We start from the raw sequence: 21,025 nt of genomic DNA, 5'->3' as shown, positions 1-21,025 counted from the left end.
TTTGTCTTCTGACTGCTTATTTGCTTAAGCAACTTTTACAGCTGTCCTTAACGCTTTCCATCCTGTCCTGCAGTGCGGGCGCTGTTTATACGGAAGCCTGAAAGCATACCGCCATGGTGACGTAGCCAGCTACGACGGCGGAAAACTGGCTAGAACACGAAATTGAATTATTTTGAGTTTTATTGCTGAAGGTAGCAGTGGGGAGCTGGAAAATTGAAACCTAATTTCCTTTCTAGTTGATGATGCACGCTTTGGGAGTCAGGAGGGCTTTTAGTACGCGGAATTACTCCAAAAATGTATTTGACGAGGTATTTGGGGACAGATACAACGAAGCCGCGTCTGCGTAGGGGAGTGGAGCAGCGCAGTCACAGCAGCTGGAGCCAAGTAACCGCTGGCTTTTGTTTCCCCGGGTGAATGTCCTGGGCCGGAATAGAAATGGCTCCGCTCGGGCGTTTTAGGGGCATCTCAGCCCGGCTTATGGAAGGCGAGTAGCCGCAATAGTCAATTTTACAGAAACCACAGATAAAAGACTTAATTCGCATTCTGATTGCAGCTGGCTCAGTGTATTTCGCAAGGTATTGACAAACTGACAAACGACTTAGTTTCTCTAAATGCAAACACATACTTTAAATTGTAGATTTGGTAGAAACAAATTAAACCTTGTCCTCGTGGGTGCTAAACAACTCGATGCCCATTTAAGGACAGCATAAATTCAGTCTGGATCTCACACCCAACTCGCCTGGTTTTGATTTACATTAGTTAAATGCTTATGTAGTGCCTAGCGGGGGGCCCACGAGTTCCCTGCTGCCCCAGCAGCATCCTGCTACCGTGGTTTTTTTAGATGAGGTTACTTTCTCTGGCTATCGATAATTCTTTAATCTTTTATGTTTCAGTTCTTGACACAACAGAATTCAAATCTGCTAGCTTCTCCGCACTGACAAGGTGACAGTTCAGCGTATTTTCCTTGAAAGCAGCTGGGTGAAGGACGGAGGAGAGGTGGAGATAAATGGCTGTGCAGTGCCCCTGTGGGTGGTCGTGGGGGGACAGTGGGGCAGCAGCGGGGTGCGCAAGGTGGCTGCCAGGGAGCTGTGCCCATGCTTAACAGCCTGGATTTCTTCTGCAGGTTTTGTTTATGTCTTCTTTTTAAACAAACCCACCAACCCCCCTGAAGGTAACTAACCTTTCACCGGTGGAACACCCCTCGTGGGCCGAACGCGTGCTTTCAAGGGTGCTGTGGCGGCAGGTTTGCCCTCGCTGCGCTGATGTGCCTGGCTAGGGCGTTCTCCTGGCTCTTCCAAGCGGATCAGCCCAGTAACCTGGTCGTCCTGCAAGAGCATCTGCCAGCTCAGGCCCAGCACACGCACGAGTCCGTGGGTTTAACGTGCCTTTTTTTCACATTACATAGTCACTGGAAATACCCAGAGCCAGCTCACCCCTAACTCGGGGCCCTGCCAGCAGCAGTCACAGTCACTTTTTCCCTTTCAGCCCAGTAAAATCTGGATTTTTCAACACAAAAGGGAAGATCCACAGCAGAGCCCGTTTGCCCCCCCCCAGGTGCCAGTTCCGCAGGGCTCAGCGCAGCGGCCGGCTGGGGAGGCAGCCAGCCCCAAACCCACACTGATGGAAAGGCGGAACAAACCTCCCCCGCCGGAGGGGTTTCACTGCAGGGAGGGCTGAAATTTAAAAGAAAGTTTCAGATTCTGCTTACCTGCAGTCACCTGGGCACATCTTAAGCAAAATTCCCATTTTTTTTCTTTGATATATGGGGGGTGTGTGTATATATACACACACAAATGTATATATAACATATATATACACACATATATAAAAATAAGGTGCCTTTCTCTTATTTTTTATTATTAAAGTTGCCAGACATAAAAACCTGCAGTTCATTTTGAAGCTGGATTCCAAGCTAATTCCTTAGTAAATAGAGTAAAAGCCTCCCAAATGACTAAATATTTAGTAATGAATAATATATATAATTATTTAGTTAATAATATAATGTATTATTTAATAATGATAGCTAAATATATATTTAGTAAATGATTTTATAAGCTGGACTATGGTTCTGCTAACAGGACATGGGTATTTTGAAGGAAGAGATGTCGGCTTGTTTGGTGGTAAGTGCTATCTTAGTGTTAAACAAGCCCTTAAATAGCCTTTCCCAGAGGGGAAAGAAAAAAAAAATAGATTAAGTGTAATTATAGGTCTGCTCCTACTTGACTACTATTTCTCGTAGTAATAACTAATGTTATGTAGTCTGCTGCTAGAGTGCTTTTATGGGCGGCAGCACCCTAATTCTTTGGGGAAGGAAGGGATGCGCAGAGGGACCAGGGAAAGGGAAGAGCAACCCTGAACAAGAGCTCTGCTCTGCCATGGCTGCTCCCGTGGCCCCGCGCCAGGGCAGCGGCACCGCACCAGCCCGCGGCCACCCGGCCGAAGCCCCACGAGGTGCCATGGGACAAGGACAAAAACCTCCCTGAAGCAGCCAGCCCAGCGGTACCAGCCACAGCAGCCTTTCCACTTGCGACTCCAAAAAGGCCGTGCTCTTCTGACACAAGCCGCCACCTGGCCACACCTAGCAATTTTCAAGTTAAGCCATGTAAAATTGCGACCGAGACCAAGTGACAAGCTTGTTGCGAGCTCCCCTCTCTCCTTGCTGCCCTGTAAGGCGCGGAGGGAGCTCATTTCCCACCTGGCTCCGTGCCTGCCCTTCAGTTAACCACATCAAGTGCTAAATCGCTTGGAACAAGAACAGCGTGTGCTGATCCGTCCCCAGGTCCCCAGTGGTGCCCGACCGGCCTCCTGGGGCTTGTGCTGGGAGCCGCAGCTGATGCTAGACGTGAGCGCCTTCTCCCTTCGCTTCCCCCACCTCCCGTCCCCGCGGCAGCACCGACCTGTGCCAAGGGATGCTCCCCCCGGGGAGCCGTTGGCAGCCCGCTGGGGCTGGGGGCAGCCCTGCAGACCCGCTCCCGCAGCAGGGAGGCGCCGGCTCTGTAGGGACACAGATGGGGAAGGCGAGGACACGTCTGAGCCCGTGATTCACAGCTGAGCACCTCAAGGAGACGTCACAGGCTGCCGAGGTATCTAGACTTAGGTCTGCAAAGAGGTGAAGAAGTTGTAGCCTCCAGCTTTCAGGCGAGAAGATTTGCCACTGCCGCGCTGCCTGGCACAGAGGTCAAGGCCCAGGCACCGTGTGTGGTGGCTACACGGTGGCAACCATGGAGGTAGAGAGCTTCTGGTGGGAATCCACATCTGTCTCCTCCCTCAGAGTTACACATGCAGGGTTAGGTTAAGCCTACACGTCGGTTCGGAAAGGACACAAAAGCGTAATTTCGATTCCCTAAAGCATCCCTGTCGCTACGACAACAGATCAAGAACCAACCCCTTTTTCTCTGCCCTCTCTGTAACAGCAATCGCAGAGGAAGTCTTCCATCCTCCAGCTGAACACTCTGCTCACCACCAACGTTCAGCACAAGTGGGGAAAGACACGTTTCATTTCTCACTAGCCCCACGAAGCCACAGCAAGAAATGGAAACAAACACCTGGAAGGACTCTGAGCAGCAGGGGCCATGGTTTTCGGGGAAGCACAGGGAGCAGCTCCCTGGCGGAAAGAGCAGCTCCTGGGGGACAGCAGATTCCTCCTGCAGCCACTAAATGGGCTCTTGAGATACTTGTCACTGGGCAGAGGAGCACAACCTGGGAGGAGCAGGCAAAGCTGACAAACCCCTGAGCGTCTGAAAAATGACTGCAAGTGAAGATCATTACTTACCAGAGTGCAAGAGCGATGCTCAACTGCGAGGCACAGGCCGTGCTTGCAGGGTCCGGCGAAGCAGGGGACTAAGGCGAAACCTTTAGCACAGCCACTGCTGCATCACTGCGAACACTCCAGCAGCACTGAGACCGTCAGAGATTGGGCAGTGACAGCTTTTAGCGTCTCCTAGCCTCAAGCGTCTTCCCGTTTTTATTTTGCTCTCATCTTACAGGCAGAAATAAAGAAAAGATAAAGAAACTGCACAGTCCACGTACCATATAAAGTGAAAATTAGAATAGGAAAGGAAGACAACAGTTGTCCTGAAAATCTGGTACACGATAGAATGGTGGGGATCTGAGGAAATCTGGCTTAGGGAAAATTGCTGATCACCAGACCTGCGTTCTTTGGGGCGGGGAGTGGGGGGAAGACACACTGAAACAGAGAACACAGAGACCCTTGGTATGTGCAGTGAGTTTGGCCAGCCTCTCACCTCGCGCCCTACCCTCCCTGCTTGCCCGGTCACAGTCAGGGCTCCAGCAGGACAAAGCGCGACTCACTACTGCGGAGCCAAGCAGAAGCAAGCAGACACCCGTGCCAAAGGCAGGCGCCTCTGGTCCTGCCCTTCACGTCCTGCCAGCCGTAGCGAGACCATAGGACCTGGGAGGGTCCAAGCTCACTTTGTCTTCACGTAAAAACCAAACTTTGGGCCTTGTAACAAATCCCCAGTGGAGTCAGAAAGCAGACGGCATGATGCCTGCGTCCTACCTGCCCATCCAGTTTACAGCGGATTATTTAGCCTTTCCACACAGGGTTTTCTTAAGAAAATTAATAGCACTACTTGTAGCCATGGTTTATCACGTTAAAAGGCTTCTCGAACAAGAGCTGTTCAACAAGCAGATGTTGCAGCAAGCCCAATACACCCGAGGAGCAGCCAGTCCCCACACTTGTGCACGTGCCAGGTTTTCCATTCCAGCAAATACGAACATCATTAACCCACACACGTGAACAGAGGACACCCCGTCTTAACAAGGGAGCTCACCGGTGGCCAAAGACCCACTTGACGCTGAAATACAGGCAGCAGTTGTTACAAAAGATCTGCTGGAAAGCAATGCAGTCATGCACTTCTGACTTCAGTTTGCCCCGGAATTAACTCACTCTCTCCCCTCTTTCTAGCTTTTAGATCACGGCTGTGCATTGTTAAACTGCTAAAAGTACGAAAAGCAAAAGTCCGCTCCTTCTGCTCTTCCTTTGACACCAGTACAGCCCAGCTCAGTGGAATCACCCTTTCCTTTTACGCCGGTGTGCGTGAGACCAGAACCAAGGCCTTTGTAGCACAGAAGTAAGTTTAGCAGAGAAAGCTGAGGAACAAGTGTTTGCTTTTGTAGCAGGGTGCAAGGGCCTTGCCTTTCAAGACACATTACTGGAAGCAAGGTTTTTCCTGTCAAATGACTGCTTACATGAACTAGGAAACACAGTTTTGAGATTGCACAGTCAGCTTAGCAGTGAGAGGATGAAGGTGTCAACAGGGCTTCCTTCCTAGTCTGTAAAAACCGTATCTGAATTTTTACAGACATAGGTACATCAAAACCAAACACGACGCACAGATAATGCAGTGGAGAAAGCACAAAACTTTCTTGATCAGAAGCACTGCTGATTTGACTAGACAAGAGAGGTACAGGATTCGGGGCTGCTTTGGATTCACATGGCTAGAATTTCAAGAGCACCTTACCTGGAGCCCGAGTTACACCACAGAAAGGGCAGCTGCCTTCCTTATGCTAAACTTAAGACTTCCAAGGTTGAAGTAATTATCTGAGCCAACAAAACTGAAAGGAAAATAGGCCACAGACATGAAGGGGCAGATACACTTGAGCTTTTCTGAGCCATTCTGCTTCAGCCTGGAGAAAAGGAGGCTCAGGGGAGATCTTATCACTCTCCAAGTACCTGAAAGGAGGCTGCAGGCAGGTGGGTGTCAGTCTCTCCACCCAAGTAAGGAGCAACAGGACAAGAGGAAACGGCCTCGAGTTACACCAGAGGAGGTTTAGATTTGGTATCAGGAAAAATTTCCTTGCCGGAAGGGTAGTCAAGCACTGGAACAGGCTGCGCAGGGACGTGGTGGAATTGTGTTGGAAGCTGTTCTGTACAAGCCAAAAGCTCAGCACCCAGAGATGCTTTCAGGCAGACAGATGATGCCCAAAGGCAAGCTGTAAGCTCTGCCCATCCTGCTGCACGACAAGGGTCTCTTACTGACAAAAAGGATTTGCTCTGACTCCTTTCTCTGGACAGGAAGAGAACCATTCACCCAGAGTAAACAAGACAGAGAAGTCCAGGATCTGAATTTCAAAATGACAGATGCATATAGAGAGAGAGACGTATTTACGGTTTACTTTTGGACTCAGTGATCTTAAGGGTCTTTTCCAAACCAAATGATTCTGTGATTCTATGATCTAACTGCAGCAAAACTTGTTCCCAAGCACATCTGCCCAGTCAGTTCAGAGGATGTTCAAAATGAGACTAGCGTCAGATACTGCTGCCTGTAAGGCAAGGATTCAGTAGATGCACAGCTTGAATTTAGTGTTTCTTGATGGCACACGAGAAACTGACTGCCCAAAGCCTTATCTCATTCAGATGCAAGGTATGTTACTGTCAGTTGCAGGACCGGTGCTGACGAGAAGCCCCTGGTCCTGCTCCCCTGGCCCCCAGCACGTCAGCCTGTTGGTCACCACACTGCCCGGATCTCAGGCTCCTGGGACAGGTTCCAACGTCTCCCACCTTCCTCAGCACCCCGGCCGAGGCAGCGAGTCTCACTACAGTTGCCTTCACCAGCTCCACCTTACCTGCCTGAAATGTGACCCAGTGAACTGCCAAGGCTCTAGCGAAAGCTAAGTGACAACCAAGATCTTCAGCAAGTTTCAAGATAAGCTGTATTTATTTTAAAGGAGGAAAAAAAACACCCAGGATACGGTGTTTACATTCAGTCAGTCTCTTATGCAAGTTGCAATATCTGTGGTACACACTTTCATAGCTAAGTGTCTCCTACTGGCTGAGAGCACACTGAAACTTCAGACTGCGTGTAGCTGCTGCACAGTGACGAACACAAATACTCAAGTCAGTGGAACACACTTTCCAGCTCAAATCCTCTGGCGCTGCTGTGGTTTCAGCATGGTAACATTCCTTACTCATTTCAGAAGAGCAAAACGCTGTCCTTTCCAAGATGCTTCAGAACACATTTTGACTATCTGACATCTTCCGAATGAGTGGAATTTTAAAAGCGATGCCCCCGTCTTTTCATTTGGATAGGCAAAATCACAGGCTGTGTTTACGTTCCTGAGCATTTACTTCAGGTTTGCACATTCATTGCCTCTGTTCTACTCAATGACACTGTCACAGAACACAACCAGAACTGCTTTGGATCCAGCCAGCGCAGGCTTTCTCTCTGAAGAGGCTCGGAAGCACAGGTGATCTTGCCACGTACCCTGGCAGGAGGGGTACGCTTCCCTACGAAGGTGATTTAACACAGGCACTCTGGCTCCTTTTCAGAAAACTGCTGAAATGTGTTTTTAGGAAGTTGCTTTCTCTGAGTGCGTTTCCCCTGGTAAATACTGGCCAGTCTGAGGTAAAACTTTTCGCTTCTCTGTCTTCTGGTGATGGGTTTTCACAAATCTTAGCAGGTTGACGATAGCAGCTGGTGTAATTCCAGGGATGCGGCTGACTGCGCCGATCTGTATGTGGAAACAGGAACAAGTTAGCCTGGAACAAACCTACACACTGGAGCTAGTGAGAAATGAGATCAAAACCTGTGGGTATTCCCTTCTCTGATTCTTCTCACTCCCCATGTCCGTTTGGAAGACAGAGAAGGGATTTCATTGCTGCTCAACCTTGCTGAGTCCCAGTATCTTACCGTCCGGGGACGGTTAGAGTCCAGTTTCTCCCGCACCTCTGCTGACAGCGACGCATCGACGGCGAAGTAATCTATGTCCTCTGGCAGTTGGAGGGCTTCATCACGACGCACTTCTTCTATTTCCTGCTGTTGATTGAGTACACACCACTCATAAGCAGCTGTGATGGAAGATTAGAGAAACAGGAAGACCAGAAATACATGTTCATGTGAAACGGGTCACTTGCAGGAATGCAGGACGAAGAATGAGCAATTCCACCGAGACAGTCAAAAGCTTCTAAGGAAGTTTCCAGCCTCACAGACTAAAAAGCCTAGTTCACATCACTACTCTGGAAGAAGTTGTGCTCTATTTGTTACAGGAATTAAGGTAACATGGGTCAGCTTTTCCTCTCATCCTAGGAAAGGATGGTCTATCTGACAGAGCAGTAAGGAGAAAAAACCCAGGAGCGAACACAAATAATTGATCTCACACCGCAAAGTCAAACACAGGTGCCTGCATAGGGCTGTGGCCTATGGCAGAAGGTACATGCTCTCATCATAGTGCTTCATTTCACTAAGCAGCAACATGAAACACACTGGGATGAACAGACTGGCTCTCCCCTTGCTGAACAAAACGTGCACAGATCCCACTAAGAGACTGTAAGTCTTGTACTCTACCTTCTATTTTCAATCTCTCTGAGAGTTCTCTCCATTGAGCAAGCTTTCCCAGGGGCTCTGGGACAGCCCTTGCCAGAACTTCCATGTTGGCCTCCGGACACTGAAGGACTTCAAAAGCACTGTGGAGAACAAGAGTAGATTTTTATGGTAGGAAGGAGTCACTTGCATAAGGCAGATTTACAGCTATTCCCAGTTCAAACTTGCGAAGATTTCAACATAAGCCAGAAAAACTGCAGAGCCAAGTTTACCTCTGTACCACCTCCTCTCAGTATGCTGAAGAGCTGTTAAACTCCTGAAGAGGGGCTCTTAATGAAAAATGAACAGCAAGATAGAAGGGACAAGGTAAGGGCACCAAGGGGTACCTTCCACACAGAGACAGCCAGGTCTTGTCACTCATTTAAAACAACAGAAAAGGAAAGATAAAGGATGAGTCAGGGAAGCAATGGCCTTTGCGTACCAGAACAGCTACCATGTGACACTAGCCTTAAATCAACGGCTGCTTTACCAAGCTTCCAGCGAAGCATCAACCCGCTGCAAAATCATCACCACTTGGTGACACTCTCAATAAGGACAGCAAGAAATGAGTGGCCCAGTAGAGTACCCCCTTGTTTTGGTAGCTTATGCCATCATGAGGAAACATGGTGTAGTAAAAAAAACAACATCACGCTTATTCTATAGGCAAACACTACACGTCTCTCCCCTAAAGGCGATAAAGCTGGAAATCTTGGACAAAGGGAGACAAACGGACAAAGGGAGACAAACGGACAAATGCTGTGAAATCACTAGCCAGAAGTGCTAAAGCAAGCATAAGTCAGACCAGAAAGCTTCAGCTCTTAACCTTTACCTGACAGGTGACCTTCGACCTCTACTGATGGGAACTTCTGGTATTAACTGGGACCATTTGGATATGCTGAACTGAAGGGATTTTAGTGTCGCAATTCCATCCTCTAAAGCAGCTCTCATCTTAACTGCTTGTTCATATCGCTGCTGTGACACACACCTAGCTTCTTCAAAACCTGCAGAGACAGATGGCATACAACACAACGGTCTACAGCCAGGCAGGGCTGCTCACTGCAAGCGCCACCACAATAAAATACCTCTGTGGGTGAGCCTGGCATCGGCATTGTCAGGCCGGAGGGACATGCGGAACTCCACACGGCTGGTGAACATCCGGTACGGCTCACTGGTGCCCAGACTGGTAAGGTCATCGATCAGGACACCAATGTAGCCTTCGGTGCGACTGACAACGAAAGGGGGCTTGCCATGAACCCGTAGGCAAGCATTGATCCCAGCAATCACACCCTAGGCAGACAGAAAACAAACAAAAAAATATTTATCGGTTTCTTTGTGGCTAAAATATCAGCACATCTACTTCCAGAGACTCGTGTCAAGCTGTACTCTGGAAAACGCTATAGTCTGCGCTAGTAATCTAAGCAGTTTCTCGTGATACTGTGAGTGTCTGAGGAGCTTCTTGGCCCCTGCTGACATGACTAGAGACAATTCCCACATTTTTCAATTATACCCGTCGACAGTCTCCATGCTGAAACATTTGACAGTACTTCCAATTACTTTTATTACTGCAGTCTCAGTAACAGCAGCCATAGGTGCTACAAGCAAAAATATCTGGCCAAGTCTGGAATCAGAGCGAGGAACAAATTTAGGAACACCTCATCAGCACAAGACAGGCCTAGCAAGACTGTATCGAAGACAAATGGCAGGGCAATATCCCTTTCTGAGCGCTGAGTACACATGATCAGATTCACCCACCTGAGCTGCAGCTTCTTCATAGCCTGTAGTGCCATTTATCTGGCCTGCAAAGAAGAGGCGCTGAACAAGACGAGACTCAAGAGAAGGAGTCAGCTGACGAGGATCTAAAAAATCATACTGCACCCCATAGCCTATGACAAACAACAAGACAGATCTTATGGGAGGAATTTTGAAGGTCCCTATTTATCAGCAAAGGCAATCAGTGGGGCAGAACAACTTAGGTTATCAGCTTTTATTTACGATTTAAAACCAACTGAGGAACAATCCCTGCATTCAAGAACAAACTTTGTTTCGTATTTCCTTTGTTTTGCTTTAAACAAAATCTGGTTTTTTATTAAATGGTAACCATTATGACAAAGAGATTTTAAACTATTCACCCCCCTCACCTGGCTGTAGTATCTTGGCGTTTTCCAAGCCTGGGATGGATTTGACCACCTGCTCCTGGAGCTCAGGTGGCAGCGTCATTGATATGCCTTGCGGGTAAATGACATTGGAGTCCAAGCCTTCGGGCTCCAGCCACACCTGATGTTCTCGGTTTGGGAAGCGCAGAACCTTTGACTCAAGAGAAGGACAGTACCTGCAACAGCAAATAGCATCACCTGGCATGGAGAAAAAGTAACTTTCCAGTAGCAAAGCAAGAAAGACCCCCAGTTTCAGACAGACTGTCCACTCATGCCGTTGACAGCCTTGCATAAAGCCACATACTTACCGCGGCCCCCTTGTTGTCTCCCTTATATGGTTGTTCAGGTGGAGGTTATCATGGATAATCTGCTGGGCTTTCAGGGTAGTGCGAGTCAGGTAACATGACAGCTGATCTTCTGGCTGAAAGAGGCCAAAGCTCACTTTAAGTTAATCCAGTCACAACAGTGCACCCTCACTAAACAACTCCGAGGCTCTCCAAGGACTTTTCCATGACAGTTGGCTCTTGCTTCCTGGAGAGATGGGTAGTGCTGCCATACCTACTGTACAGACAGACGTGAGCAACCGAGAGCTTGAGCAACATGCCCAAAAGCAAACCAAGAACAGAACTGAACTTGGGAGCCCAGAATTCAAGTTCTATTCTATACATTGTATTCCTAATTACAGGATGGATATTCCTATTAAAGCAACACATTGTATCACAGCATTCCAGTTAACTACAGGAATTCAAAGCTCTGAAGTAAGAGGAGCAAGTGCCGACCCTACAGCTAACAGCCAGTTAAAGCGATTGGTGAAGGAAAAAAAAAAATATCTCTCAAAACCCTGCACTAACATGGCAAATCCAAGGTCTGCGAAAAAAACCCCACCAGGTAAAGTATTTCACTGATTTTTCTGAGAGTCAATAGACTCACATTCAAAATAGTAATAATGTTGCACCTCAACTACTCCTTAAAACCTCTCCCTCACACACCAATGACTTCAAGTCATACTACTTTTGCCTCCACCCTGATTATAATAGACTATTGCAATTCCTGCACACGCTGCGGAAAATTAATTCCTGATAATTTATTCCGTGTTTGCTGTTTAACTACATTATGTAAGAATGTCATCCATTTCCCAGGATTTTCTTTGGAAAACTGAGTTTCTTCTGCTTTTAAGTTACATGCTATCTGTGAGCTCCGTGGTTCGCTCTATCCTTTCTCTTTCCTAGTCAACACTATTACTGATCTCTAATTTCAACATTTTCATCTTACTCCAGAGCCAGGGTAACAAGAAAGACATCATAAATCTCCAGAACAGAGGTCTAATACTCGAAGTGTTTTGTAAACCACCCATGTAACCAGCACATGAAGAATACTAACAGTACCATATTGCACACAATTCTGATTCTAAAAGTAAAGCAATTTTCGTTCTCGAGTTGAGAAGTGAGAGGAAAAAGGTACTTGCTTTCAAAAGAAAACAAACAGTTTCTTCTTCTTGTGCACTGAGAGTTCTCAGAAACCTAACACCTCCAGTAGGAATACCACCCAGCTCCCTTTCCCAGCCATCAACTCCCTGGCTGATTCCGAGTATGACATTCCCCGTAGCACCCCCCGCCTGGCTCTCTGTGCATTTGCTGTGTGCCATCTCACCTTGATCCACACAGCCTCACTGAGGAAGCTGAATGGCACCGGAGGATTGTCAGCTACACGTTCCTCCAGACCACGGAAGTCAATCGTATCTTTGGCAAGTCGGGGTGGCGTCCCAGTCTTCAGCCTGCCCATTGCAAATCCCAGCTTCTCCAGAGTCTGAGCCAGCCCGATGGCTGGCTGGTCCCCTAGCCGTCCAGCTGGATGCATCTCCAGTCCAATGAGGACCATACCCCTCAGAAATGTACCAGTGGTCAGGACAATACTCCCAGCATGTATTGTGCTCCCATCCCCTGAAACAGCAAGTTTTCAGAGATGCACATATTTTAGTATCAACAAAGCCCTGGTATTCTGGTGTTTCTGTCAAAAACTAGACGAACTGTTCACTGAGAATTCATCCATCTTTTATTATTTAATAAAATCAGCATTTCAATAATAAAAGCATTAACAGTAATAATTGCAATAAGCAGCATGTGGTTATTCCTGTATTCTTTTTACTGCTAAGCACATTACCCCTAACACAGAAAACCCACTCCTGGGAAAAACTCCTACGCAGGCCGTTATTTTGGAAAGCTTGTTTACTAGAACAGCAAGGGGTAATAAAGCACGAGTCTGCTAGTAATAGGATACCACTACCCCATAACGTCGTTGGCAGCATATGCCATTTACAAATAAAATCTCAAAACACAGCATGGAATTGAGCATCACTGGCCTGAAGAAAACTAAACTTACGTAACCTCCGAACATCCCATCAATCTAGGTATGCTTTTCATCGCATTACATTTAATAACCTAGTTTAGTTCGCACTTGGCCTAAATCACCTCTACCAGCCAACTGAACTTTCCCACTGATGAATCAGAAACGATTACCCCCGAAGGGCTGCTCTCAGAGTAACTGAAGGCGCTTACTGAGTTACTAGCACGTACCCAGAAGGACTCCTGTGACTCGGCATTTCCCAGGATGGTCTGGTTCTGGCTCTGCCAATAGAAGATCCTCCACAGATGCCTCGTGAACCGTCAGCAGTGGTGTGTTGAGGATTTCTTTCTGTCATGAAAGGAGTTACTGCAAGAATTTAGGAAGTTATGAGACATTTGGGCAGTCCCAAACCCAGCCGATTTCCGAAACACCTATCACCCTCTTCCCTTTTCCGTTCTTACCAGGTCACTTGGCAGACGCTCAGTTACTGTACTATCCTGATCTAACCAGTAGAACTTCCCGTACACAGAGAGAGTTTAAGCTCAAAAGAAACCATTTGGTCACAAAGCCTGACCTGTATATAAAATGTTAGAGGAATTTTAAACTGTGCTGAGCTCTACGCTGCATTAAAGCACCAAAGAGAATGGTATCTAGGTTTGGTAGGAAAATATTAAAAAATAAATTGCTCCTCCCCATCATTCTCTGTAGTTCACCCTAGTACTTCAGATTTAGAATGAGTAATTCATTCTAATACTCCAGCCCACAAACACACTCCAAAAAAATCGCTCCTGCCTTTCCCGCTCCCATTTAACAGTACCTGCCGTCTTCACCAGGCGGTACATACAGAAAGCTCCCGTGCACGCTTAAGGTAAACAGGGCAACCTCGGGGCCGCCCTCAGCAGCGCAGCCGCTCCCAGGCCGCCGCCCGCCAGCCCCGGTGCCTCACGGGTCCGGGGAGCCCGAGGACCCGGGGCCGCCGCCTCCCGCTGCCGCAGCCGCGCCCGCTCGCTGCGCAAAGCCACGGCTAAGGGCTCTGCCCGCCCGGTCCCGCCCGCTCTCACCTGCATGGCCTCCTTGTAGCGGCCCCGGTCGATCTGAGCGCGGAGGCCCCACACGGCCGGGCCCTTGCAGCGGTTCAGCACCTTGTAGTGCACCCCGGAGCGGTCGCAGACCCGGCCGCACAGCCCGTCCAGGGCGTCCACCTCCCGCACGAGGTGCCCCTTCCCGATGCCGCCGAAGGAGGGGTTGCAGGACATCTCCCCTGCGGGGGACACCCCTCAGCGCCGCCGCCCCGGCCTAGCGGGGAGGCCCGAGGCGCCCGCGGGAAAGGGGCCGGGCCGGCTCCCCGCGGTACCGGGCCCCCCCACCCCCGCCGCGGCCGAGCGCGGCCCGACCCCCCGGCGGTACCGATGGTGCCGATCCTGTGCGTGAGCAGCAGCGTGCGGGCCCCGCCGCGCGCGGCGGCCGCCGCCGCCTCCGTCCCCGCATGGCCCCCGCCGATCACCACCACCTCGTAGCGCGCCGCCGCCGCCCCGACCTCACCGCCCGCCCGGCGGCGCCCGGGCCCCGGCCCCGGCCCCGGGGATAGCGCCAGGCGGCGCCAGCCGCTGCGCAGCAACATGGCGGCAGCCGCGGCCCGTCCGGCACCGGGGCGCGCGCTGCGGCCGGAACCGGAAGCGGGGAGCGGGAGCGCGGGATTCCTCCGCGCGGGCGGGGCCGCGTGCCGAGCGGGCACCCCCCGTCGGCGGGGAGCGGCCCTGGCGGGCGGCGTCTGCGGGCGGGGGCCCGGCCCGGCGCCCTGGCGGCTGCGAGCGGCCGGAGAGGGGCCGGGCGGCGGCAGTGCTCGCGTGCCCCCGCGCCGCGGGCAGGCGGGGCCGCCCGGGGGCAGGAAACCGCTCCGAGGGGACGGGCGGGAGGCGGGCGGCCGCGGGGTGGCCCGGCCCGGCCGTAGCCGTCGGGGTTCCCCCGCGGCCGGGCTGCGGGGCGGGAGCGGGCACAGCCGGGCAGCGCAGGCGAGCGCGCCCGCCGGGGGTTTCGTTTCCTCGGCGGGGGCGCGGCGCTTGGAAGAGGAACTGGCCTGAGGCGAGAGGCGGGACCCCTCGCCCCGGCGCGGCGCTCGCCCTCCTGCGGGTGCGGGTGGGCAGCGGTGGCCACGGACGGCGCCGGCGGCACAGGGTAGCGGGGCAGGCGGGTGGCGCTGCCCGCAGCCCGGACACAGCCGCGACCCTCCGGGCGCTGCGGAGGGACCGGTCCATCCCCCGGCGCGCGGCGCCCCACCGCACCGAGCCCCGCCAGCCGCAGGACGCTGCAGCGAAGGCCCCGCGCCGAGTTCTCGTTTATAGCTTTTTTCAGAAAGGAGGAGAACCAGCAGTACCTTTTCTTTTGGTTCCAGCTCTGTCTGAAACAGAAGTTAAACACGGAGACGCCTTTTTTTTTTTGATGTTTAAACCAGCTTCAGGCATAGTCATCATTTTTCTCCCTCGCAGCAGATTCCTGCGCACAGAAGGATGACTATGGTCAGTGTTCATGCAGCGTTCAGCTTAGGCTGTTAAAACGCTCTTAAAAATTAAGCAAATGGAAAGCTGGAAGATGAACTGCCATCAGTAAATTGCTCTTCTCCACTCAAATGCACAGCAATCTTCTAATAGAAATCCACAGAAACAAGCTCACATTTCACACTGGACGTGAGAAGTACACCAAGGCAGGCGTTGATAAAACCACAACTGTTATAAAATCCTAAAGAGATAGAATTTTGGTTATACGTTGACTGCTGTATTCTTGTACTTTGCAGATACCTGAACCAAATGAGTTTGGTATCATGCTTGCAATGCCTGTTGAGAAAGACTCCCAGCTGGATGAATGTGATGACATTGGAGCCTATTAATATCTAACATTCAAAAGAAACCCGAAAGAAAAGCATTTTATTGAAGTTTTTAGATGAAGATGGAAAATTGTCAGCCCTTAAAATGCTTCAAGCACTAAGAGAAATTATTAAATGAGAAAATCATTAAAAGTAAGTCCCAGAGCAAGCTTCACCTAGAAGTGCTGTAAAACCAGCTCCATGGTGCAGGTGCATTGCCCTGTTAATAAAAATGTGATTTCCTTGCCTCCCCATCTGTCTCTTCATCTCAGTGTTTGCTCTGGTGGTAAGAATCACAAGTCGTCAGGGCTGATCACATTATGTGATTAACCCATTGCTCCACTATGCAATTCACTTTTCATATGAAACTAATGAATATTCAGGGTGCTGCTTGGCATGCTTGGTACTTTCTACCCGACCTGCCCCTTTTCAATCTGCCATGTACAAAGAACCCTTTGCTGTACTTGTAGCAAAAGGAAGAACTTTCTTTTACACATTACCTAATATTTTATATTTATCTGTATAAAAAAATGTATCCCCTTTTAGGGTGCTTTTTTTCTCCAAAGCTTTCAGAAACATTGTGGCCAAATATCTTGTCTCAGTGTTTTCAACAGTGAAGCCGTTCATTGGAAAACATTACTGTATTTCTAAATAATGTAAATGTAGTAAATCAAGCAAACAGCAGTTCAAGAAGAGTGCTCATTTCATAGAACTCGACAGGCCTTCGTAATGTTTTATTTAAAATCCTTATCCTGTAGGATAAAGAGCCAGTGACTGAACCCAGGTATTTCTTTTGATCGATTCTAAATTCCTCTTAAGGTAAAAACCTTAGCACTTTTTTAAAAGTTTCTAATTGATGTAATATGTTTATATATAAAAACAACTTCTTTGTTACTAGATGTGGAAGTAACTGTAAAAACACAAATGGCTGGAAGTCCTGCAATAACTCTTCTGATCAGAAATCCTGCATCAGAAATATCAGTGGACATCATCTTGACTTTGGAAGCTCAGCAGAGCTGGCCACCTAGCATCCAGGATGGCCTCAAAACTGAACAGTGGCTAGGAAGAAAAGTCAAGGGAGAGTTCAGGAAAAAACTCACTTTATTTAGTAGCTAAAGAAAACAAAAAAGAAAAGGTTCTAAGAGGTACCTCAAATACAATTAGTTACAACGTATCTTCTCTACAACTTGATCACTTAGAAGTGCTATAAAAAGGGTATTCAGATTCTGTTTAGTATTCTGCCTTTAAGGTGCAGATACCTTATATCTTGCATACATCCAGATCAAAGACAATTGAAATCCCTCTTTAAAAGACATCAGATTTGTGGTAGTGCTTGTGCTGTACTGAAATCTAAAGACAAAACTGCTCTGCCAGGCTGTACACTAACCATTCCAAAGAACAATATATTAAATCTACCAAGTCAGACACATGAACATGAACCTTTCCTGTACTGCTTTAGTTACCAGCAACACCCACTCCTTGGCTTTTTAAGACCATAAAAAAAATAAATTCTAAGGCAGGGAGTGCCCCTGTAAGTAGGACTCCATACACAAGTTATATACCTCTGCAGGAAGTAAATGTGTACTTTTCTAGCAAGATCCATTATTTCTCGTACTCTGGAATGGCTACAAAGTTTGGGTTTTTTTTGTCTCCTCACCACTGTCACACCAAGCCTGCATTAGTTTGCAGAAACATCCCAACTTGTCATTGCATTAGGAGAACTGGTGATCTCAGCAAAAAGAGTTCAGGCAATCTGGTATTCTTTTTAATTAGCATGCCCACCTTAACAATGCCAAATAAATCATTACTGCTCTACTGGGCTATTTTTTCCTGAAAAAATAAAATGCAAAGAGTAAGGGAACCAAACAGGCTCTGGGGAAACAATCTAACTTGCATAAGGAAGACGAAAAAAAATGATTGCTGGTGTTTTAAACACAGGGGTTGAGCTATGTTAATCATTGCTTTTAGAAACACGATCAAAAACAAACAAAAAAGCTTCACAACAGTCACCTTACCTGAAACAAACTCACAAGCCTATTATTTGCACAAAGGAATTAAAAATAATGGTGAAAACTTCTTGTATTCAAAACCGGAATGGTTATGCAGTAAAGCTAATAATACAAATGCTCAAAGGTAGTAGATTTCTGAGTAGTGGAATTCCCCAAATCAAGTTCAACAAATGCAGAAAAGTTCAGAATTAAGCTTAATTTTACTGTAAATCAAAACATCCTTAAGTATATAGTTAAAGCATCCAAACAATTAAATATGTCCTATATTAATGACATTGTAATTGTCTTTGCATGGAGTAGCTGGGGAATTAAGGAGGAAATAACTAATCGTAGTTACTGGATTTCAATTTTTTTTTTTTTTGTATTTTGTTTGTTTTATTGAAGTGCAAAGAAATTGTTGATATTTTAAATTAAGTCAATTATAAAGTGTCTTTGTCTAGTTACGGACACTGGTACTTACTGCTGTGTAACAACTTAATAATCTTGTACTCAACTTTAGGAAACACCTGGCGACTCTCTCTCTCACATATTGAGAAAGCCATGATGAACAACCACGGCAGCTCAAAGACATGTTGTGAATCTGATGGACTGAAGTGCTGTAGGTTGGTATTTCATATGAGTATTTCACTTTAAGCCTGTGTGAGCCAGGCTAGCACTGTTTCACTTTAAGAATTTGATCTAAGACTAATTACTCATAATAGGGAGCAAGAATAAGGCTTTTAGGCATCGCTGTTCTACAGCAGTTCTGCATTCAGCACAATGTCTGACTTGCATTTACTCAATGAGGCGGAAACAAATCACATTGCAGGTTTATAGTCCAGACTCACCTTGGAAAGCAAGAAGATGAAACTTGTTAAATAATCTTTCCCAAACTCATTCCTGTTTAGAAGAATCAGCTTAGAAGTCTGATAACCCATCTTTTTCTGTGCTTTGGGAGCAAAGTCACACTTCGTACCAAGGCAACTTCTAAAATGATGGTGAGAAAAGAACTGTTGAATGACACCAGGATGAATAAATGATTTTTCTCTCCAATAAAACCTGGTTTCCACATTTCTTTGAAGAGAAAGCATAAAACCCACATGAGGTACAGAACCTCCTTAACAGCAAACCAAATTCTTAGTTTACTTAATTACATCTTATACTGAATCAAGAAAGTCACAAGACAACTAATGCATAATTCTTTGTCTTTGCTTTATGAGTATTATCAGACATGCTATGCCCCTCCCTAGCAGTACGCTGCACAACATACATACCTCTTCCCCTTGTGGCATGCCACAGGAAGGTCACGGCATTTCCTTCAGCATAAACCCAAGCCAAAAGCGCAGCTTTAATCTTAAGCAGTGCTCCAAGGTTATGTCATACTGGTAGCATCTGCAGCTGGGAGACTGCACTGTGTGAGCAGGCTTCTGACCAACACTTTATATCTGGGTCACTGCTGCTACCAGTGAAAGCTGTGTACGCTCAAAAGCTGTCATTTAAAGTACAAATCCTTCATTGCTAGAATTTAACTTCATACACAGTAGTTCTAGGATTATCCAGCCTACTGCTGCGCTTATTTTCAGATTTTATTCAAAACATTATCGAAAATGTTATTTGAGTAAGAACAGTTTTATTGTTTTCATGAATAATGTGTATTTATTTAGAACTATGTAGAAGGTACCTAATAAATTCTTATTTATTTATCAGGAAAGGTTGTCTTAAGCTTCTGAAGTACCTTCTAGAGGAACTTAAAATGAAATACACCAAGAAGTTGGAAAAATTCTTTTCATACCATGTCAAAACTGCTTTTTTCCACTCATGTGTCATGTGGCCAAAGGACACAGACTAGCATTGGGCAGACCTGGATCATTGCTTTTGAAGTATCTGGGGTATTTTCTGGAGTGCCTGCAAAACACTCAGCTGCCACATTTCTTTATTCCCAAATACAGCTTGCTCAGCCTGGAAGATAAAGTGAGCAGTGACTTCCTTTCAAGACAAATAAATGATCAATTGAACAACAGATTCTCAGTATTTCAGGAGAGTCTAAAAAAAAAATAAATCATTGTTTACAATAACTAGCTAATCATGTAAATTTGCATATTTAAAGCCAGAAGTTTTGTACCTCACGTTACTCCTCAGTGGTCTGATGCTATAAAAAGCAAAACAAAATCAAGAACACTAAAAGAAAAACTGTATACCTCAGTTACACTGCTTAGTTGTAACCCTTCAAAGAAAACAGAACATTAAGTAATTTTTTTCTTCCCTATCCAAATGTAGATGTCACCTGCAAAATATCTTCAAGGTATACTAAGAACGTATAGAAGAATTTGCAAGTTAATTTCCCATGCAACTTCTAGGATTCCAAATATAAAGGTATCAATGACTGCGTAAAGTGGAAAATGACAATTTTATTTAAAATGAAGGTCCACTGCAAAATACCCCAAATACACTCTGGCTTTCAGAAGGAAGTCACTGCAGTTACTCTGACATAAACCAGAAGTTCGCAAGATCAAGTGGGTGGATGAAGACTTTTTGCAGAGGACAACCACCAGCAACAGTGAACAGACTATTGAAACAATACAAAGTTCCAGAAATAACTGATCTTTTCTGAGTCTTCAGAATTGGTTTGGAAATTAGTCTTTTCACTGGACTTTGGATGGGAAGCAATCAGTATCTAATGTGCTGCAACAGAATAAAAGTTACTGTGCTAATGAGCGTTAGTGAGGTATCTCTTTCTACAAGATTTCTATCTTCAACCTACATCAAGGAGGAAGACTCTCCATGTGAAAAGTTGTCAGATTCATGCTGTATTTCGGTTTTGGTATTTTCAGAATCAGTATTCAGCTCAATTTTTCTTATGTGGAAGAGTATGTGTGGCAGGAAAAACGAATAATTATTTCCTGTTACTAAAACTGTGCAGGTGATAAATACACAGCATTTGGGAACTGCTGTGCTTTAAGTAAATACATCTTTTGCTTTTTCTTAAAGAAGCCATGGGAAGTCTCTATTTTTAGCCTACTTTTTGAAAGCAAAATAACCTACTGGCTTAAATAATGCCCGGATTTCACCTCAATTACGAGCAAATAAAAAAAGAGGTAAGGTCAGAAGAGTAATTTCACTAAAATATTATCATCTCACTAGATTCAGTTTATTAGGTTTTCCATTTACTCATATGACATATAAGTAAACACAAGCTAAGACCAAGCTTAAATGAAGGTCCTTCCCATACAACTTCCAAAGAGTGAAAACAGACCCCACTATCATTAGGGGTCTGTGTGAAAGAACCTGACAACCAAATGTAAAATTTGAATCAACTTTATCTCAAAGAAATAAAAGCTGACCTTCAAATGTATTTTTTCT

At 46.8% G+C, this 21,025-nt stretch overlaps 2 protein-coding genes across 2 annotated transcripts; one reads left to right on the top strand and one right to left on the bottom strand.

The window, feature by feature from the left end:
* Positions 1-6,652: 6,652 nt before the first annotated feature.
* MTO1 (mitochondrial tRNA translation optimization 1) lies at positions 6,653-14,459 on the bottom strand. The gene is made up of 12 exons (XM_037392138.1): positions 14,225-14,459; positions 13,879-14,078; positions 13,048-13,165; positions 12,125-12,414; positions 10,783-10,895; positions 10,460-10,650; positions 10,074-10,204; positions 9,404-9,608; positions 9,151-9,322; positions 8,307-8,425; positions 7,653-7,810; positions 6,653-7,473 (listed from the first exon to the last, which is right to left on the bottom strand). Exons 1-12 carry the CDS (start codon positions 14,436-14,438, stop codon positions 7,312-7,314), a joined length of 2,073 nt encoding a protein of 690 aa, XP_037248035.1. The 5' UTR covers positions 14,439-14,459; the 3' UTR covers positions 6,653-7,311.
* Positions 14,460-15,584: 1,125 nt separating this feature from the next.
* On the top strand, positions 15,585-20,376 carry CGAS (cyclic GMP-AMP synthase; the record flags this gene model as incomplete). The annotated part of the gene is given in 8 exon segments (XM_037392968.1): positions 15,585-15,740; positions 15,742-15,820; positions 16,047-16,061; positions 16,576-16,772; positions 16,774-16,822; positions 18,186-18,288; positions 19,373-19,539; positions 19,542-20,376. Coding segments are annotated over 8 exon segments (948 nt in total), but the record flags the coding sequence as incomplete, so codon positions are not given.
* Between the last annotated feature and the right edge of the window lie 649 nt (positions 20,377-21,025).

The sequence above is a fragment of the Falco rusticolus genome, chromosome 6 (genome assembly GCF_015220075.1).
Source record: "Falco rusticolus isolate bFalRus1 chromosome 6, bFalRus1.pri, whole genome shotgun sequence".
Taxonomy (NCBI): Eukaryota; Metazoa; Chordata; class Aves; order Falconiformes; family Falconidae; genus Falco; species Falco rusticolus.
This window is presented reverse-complemented; position numbering and strand designations above follow the sequence as displayed.